The 2,303-nt window shown below is 19.2% G+C and overlaps 1 protein-coding gene across 1 annotated transcript; it reads right to left on the reverse strand.

The window, feature by feature from the left end:
• Positions 1-67: 67 nt before the first annotated feature.
• Positions 68-2,209, reverse strand: PRSY57_0720100 (hypothetical protein; the record flags this gene model as incomplete). The annotated part of the gene is made up of 11 exons (XM_012906855.1): positions 68-153; positions 260-350; positions 453-527; positions 603-683; positions 786-863; positions 1,061-1,178; positions 1,307-1,327; positions 1,479-1,653; positions 1,756-1,861; positions 1,966-2,014; positions 2,154-2,209. The coding sequence occupies 11 exons, from the start codon at positions 2,207-2,209 to the stop codon at positions 68-70; spliced, it is 936 nt and encodes a 311-aa protein (XP_012762309.1).
• Positions 2,210-2,303: the final 94 nt, after the last annotated feature.

The following is a 2,303-nucleotide window of genomic DNA, read 5'->3' on the forward strand; positions in this document are numbered from 1 at the left end:
ATATATATATATATATGTATGTATGTATAAGGGATTAAAAAAAAATATATGAAGGATGGACAATTCTTTAAAAAAAAAAAGTAGGGTTATCATTTCGTGTGAAAATATATCCTATTCTTTTTCCAGATCTAAAAGGCGAAGGTTTTCTTTCACCTAAAAGCGAAATATGTACAAAATATGTATATATATATATATATATATATATGTATATTTTTTTTTTTTTTTTTCCCATTTTTATAATTATTTGAAATCACAGTACAACTGAAGTTTATAGAACATTGCTTATTTTTACATGTGTCGTTTACATGAAACGTTCTTCTTTTACATTCTACTATAGGAATGAGGTTGTTCTATACAAAGAATAAAAAATATATAAAATAAGAATAGTAAAATATTGCAAATAAGTAAATACATATCTGTATATATATATATATATATATATTTTATTTTACGTTTAAATTTCTTTCAAGAAAGACAGGCTTGTTTTTATTTATTTCCTGTTCATAATCTTTGGGCACACAATTCATCTACATAAAATATAAAAAATATGAACATTTATAAAAATATAAGTAAATTCATATATAATGGTTTATATATCTTACCTCCAATTTTGATTGATGTAAGTGAATTAATTTTTTCTTAGAATTTAACAATAAAATATTTTCTTTGGGGCATAGAGATTTCTACAAATAAATAATAAATATAATAAGATATGATAAAAAAAAAAAAAAAAAAAAAAATATTATAATGTATATATATTTTTTTTTTATCTTTTTCTTTTATACCTCCAGATGAGTGACGTAATATTTTTTATTTTTTTTAGGAATAAAGGAATCTTCACTTATTTTTGGAACTAAGCAGGTCTACATAAATATAAATAAATAAATAAATATATATATATATATATATATATATATATATATATATATATATATATGTATATATATTTATTTAATATCCTTAATATATTAAATATATTTATATCAAGAATTAATTAATCTAATAAGCTAAATGAGTAATATGTACACATACATATTATATTTTTTTCTTATATTCGTACTGTCAAGTTATCTACATGTCTATATATTTTTTTTGGTGAAGGCAAGTTATATTTTAAAACGTCAACTCCCCACTTGTTTGGATTCTTTTCTAAACTATAGTTGCTTATTTTTTTAGAGCTACATGGAAATAATTTAAATTTTATTTGGGTTGTTCAAAAATGTATTAGTTTATATATATATATATATATATATATATATATATATATATTTATATATGAATATTATTTATTTATTTATTTTATTACCTTTTCCTTTCCTTTGTTTCACTGTTGAAAAGTAGGAAATTATAAAAATTAAAATGATAATATAAACCATGAATTATATAATACATATAAAGAAGAATAATATATAAACATATACATATATACATATATATATATATATATATATATTTATTTATTTATTATTTTTTTTTACTTCAGTTCTTGTCTTGAAAATATATAAAGATTTCTGACATGGGGGATATTTTTTTTACCATATTTTTCATTTGGAACATAGTTTATATTTTTTTGAAAAGTTTTTTTAAATTCTAAAGAATTGTTACTAACAAACCTTTTTTTGACATTATTATATTGATTTATTTTGGTGTTATCTATGATGGTATATATATAAAAGTGGTGGAATTAAAAGGAGTACATATGTATATATATATATCACATATACTTTTTATACATATTTGTAGATATAATTATACCTATAATATCATTTTCTTCAACACTGTCAAAAATCGAAGATTTATTTCGATGGTTAATATTTCTTCTGCTACCTTTACATTCTTTTTCCGTTGTGTCAGAAAAGAACTGTAAATGTAGATAAAAAAAAATTCATATATATATATATATAGAGAGAGAGAGAGTAAGAAAAATGGAGATAAAGAAATAATACATAACATTTCAATTTTTACTCTACAAAATGTTGACTCATGTCTATGGGAAGGTTTTCCAGCAGGCAGACTAGCAAGAAAGAAAATAAATAAGAATAAAAATATATATATACACTACAATATATATATATATATATATATATATATATATATATATTTTTTTTTTTTTGAATAATATCTAAAACTTTATAAATTAAACACATTATTACTTTCTATATTTATTTGTTATGGGAAGTTGAACAGGTTGAACGTTTAAGCAACTCATTTTTAAGTAATATATAATTTTTTAAAAAAATTAAAGTATAATCCACACAAAAAAAAAAAAGGAAAATATGTAGTTTAACAAATGTTAAATGTTT

The sequence above is a fragment of the Plasmodium reichenowi genome, chromosome 7, assembly GCF_001601855.1.
Source record: "Plasmodium reichenowi strain SY57 chromosome 7, whole genome shotgun sequence".
In the NCBI taxonomy this organism is placed as follows: domain Eukaryota; phylum Apicomplexa; class Aconoidasida; order Haemosporida; family Plasmodiidae; genus Plasmodium; species Plasmodium reichenowi.